The sequence below is a fragment of the Borostomias antarcticus genome (assembly GCF_949987555.1).
Source record: "Borostomias antarcticus genome assembly, chromosome: 14".
Classification (NCBI taxonomy): Eukaryota; Metazoa; Chordata; class Actinopteri; order Stomiiformes; family Stomiidae; genus Borostomias; species Borostomias antarcticus.
In genome coordinates, this window is record NC_140247.1 from 20093371 (window position 1) to 20095870 (window position 2500).

At 50.8% G+C, this 2500-nt stretch overlaps 1 protein-coding gene across 1 annotated transcript in view; it reads right to left on the bottom strand.

Moving 5' to 3' along the window:
- Positions 1 to 2494, bottom strand: part of LOC311317532 (putative methyltransferase NSUN7) — a gene marked incomplete at both ends in the record, with an annotated part of 35548 nt that extends 33054 nt beyond the window's left edge. The window contains one exon of the mRNA XM_084448606.1: positions 2155 to 2494. Within this exon, the coding sequence (XP_084304732.1) occupies positions 2155 to 2494 (340 nt within the window). The remainder of the gene's footprint in view (positions 1 to 2154) is intronic.
- Positions 2495 to 2500: the final 6 nt, after the last annotated feature.

Consider the following 2500-nt stretch of genomic DNA (forward strand, 5'->3'; position numbering starts at 1 on the left):
TGTGGTGGGGCATGTACTGTATGTGTATGTCACTAGTATATTGATTCCTGCCCCTAAAGTCAATCCTGTTCATAGGAGGTTTGGGAGAGATTAACATTGGTTTCCCTGCTGTATCATTTAACTTGGCCCCAATCTTTCAACCAACACTAAAAGTACCTGGAGATAAATGTGTTCAACAAACCAATACGCTGTGGTTTAACTGTAGAATAGTTTCCCCATTCAGCAGCTCAGTGTTGCTTCTCCACTCTGAGGTAAATTACTGTGAATATTGAAGAGGCCGTGGTGAAAACGATGGGTAATTTAGAAAATGAATTCAGCCCCACAAACGGTGTACTTCGGCTATCCCCGACGAGACGTGGTCCCAACTCTAACGGCAGGATTTGAGGGGAGAAAAAAACGTGCAACGCGCAGGTGTCCGATAATTACGCCAACTGCAACGTTCCCTGGTGCCCCCCCACCCCCACCCCCGCCGTCGTTTGCTTCACGCGATTATATCTCTAGGACATTATCACACTGACGCTTACCAAGCTCTCCAAATGAGCTAATTCGGGGAGGCGAAGCGGGTTCGAGGGAAGGGGAGGACTGGAACGCTGTGTGCAGTTCTGATAACACAAAGACATTCTCTGTCTGGGTAATAAGCTGTAAGCGAAGATCAAGACTGAGATGAAACTCATTTTAATCGCCTCATTTCTTTTCCGCTGGAGAGGGGCATGTTTCTAGGGTTGGAACTGCTAATAGTTCAAAAAAACAAAACAAAGAGAGTAATAGCCCGATACAGAGGCCAAATGCCCAGTCGGGTCTGAAGTGACTTATCAACGTACCCTGCTTGTGGGATGAGAAAAGGCTCTTAACCAATTACGATCTGATCTCCATGTTCCTACCAACTTACAACTACCCAAATGCCCTAACTTATTTTACTGGATGACCTGTGCACCTTTGAGACGCAGTTCTTAAATCTAATTTAACAGTACAGCCTAGGAGCTCTGGAGCGCTGCTTGTGGTGTGTGTATGGGTGTGTGTGGTGTGTGTATGGGTGTGTGTGGTGTGTGTATGTGGTGTGTGTATGGGTGTGTGTGGTGTGTGTACGGGTGTGTGTATGGGTGTGTGTGGTGTGTGTATGGGTGTGTATGGGTGTGTGTATGGGTGTATGTATGGGTGTGTGTGGTGTGTGTATGGGTGTGTGTGGTGTGTGTATGGGTGTGTGTGGTGTGTGTACGAGTGTGTGTGGTCTGTGTATGGGTGTGTGTATGGGTGTGTGTATGGGTGTGTGTGGTGTGTGTATGGGTGTGTGGTGTGTGTATGGGTGTGTGTGGTGTGTGTACAGGTGTGTGTGGTGTGTGTATGGGTGTGTGTGGTGCGTGTATGGAACTCTGGAGCTCTCCGAGGCGATGTAAGGGAACATTGAAATCAGATAATTATGGGATATGTCGGTGGGCACTGATCCAAGCGCTGCTGGGGCAGGATAACATAGAGGCCCAGAATCCTTCAGGACTTTAAGGACGGGGCTGACTAGCCCACCCCTCATACCGAGAGGGAGATAAATCGATTCAATCCCGCCGGCTCATGCTGACAGACCTCAACCCCCCCCCCCCCCCCTCCCCCCCCCCCCTCTCCACTCCCCCCCTCGTTTATCGCCACGGTGACGATCGCACGCTGTGTGAGTTTGGCCGCCCGGCCGCGGCTCCACAGATAACAGATTATGGGCCAAATTGATTTGCAGCTTCACCCAGAATTCCCCCCTGGCCGTCCAAAGTCCCTTTTTTCTCTTACATTTTCCCTCCATCATTCTATCAGGATTCAATTCCGCCTGTCAATTAGCTTCCCTCGGGCTGCTCCCTCCCACCTCCAACAGGCTGTTTGTCTGAGACAAATAGGTTTTAATTTAAGGTGCCTGAAATTAATCAGAATGAGTACGTCTGAATCCCCTTTGTTATTTTCCTACCCGATAAATGTCTCTGGACACAGCCTCTGCATTCAATCAGTGTGAAATAATGGACCAGCAATGTGTGTGTAGACAATGTGTGTGCAGAGCACTGCTGCTGCTGCTGTGTGTGTGTGTGTGTGTGTGTGTGTGTGTGTGTGTGTGTGTGTGTGTGTGCCGTGTGAATCTGCATAATATCACCCCAAGCCCAGACTTCTCCGCTGCTCACTTACATTTGAGTGTGTTGAAGGCCAGCTCGTAGGCACTGCGCTGGGACACGTCATCTTTAGCGTCCGGCAAGGGAAGTCCCGCCCGCTTGCCGTAACTAACCAACCGGTGGGCAGCTGGTTTGTCCAGGTGAGTGTTCTGGAAGATGGCTGCGGCTAGCAGGTAGACGCTGTCCGGGAAGCCCCAGTGTCCCTCCTCGGGAGTGGGGAGGTCTGGTGTCTCTTCCTGCTCCAGGCCTGGTCCTCCATGCTCCTGGAGACTGAGGTGTTTGAGTTCAGATATCTGGGACTCACCCTCGGTCCTGGAGAGGGACGCCCGCTGGGACGATGTGCTGTGTTTTACCATGCCTCC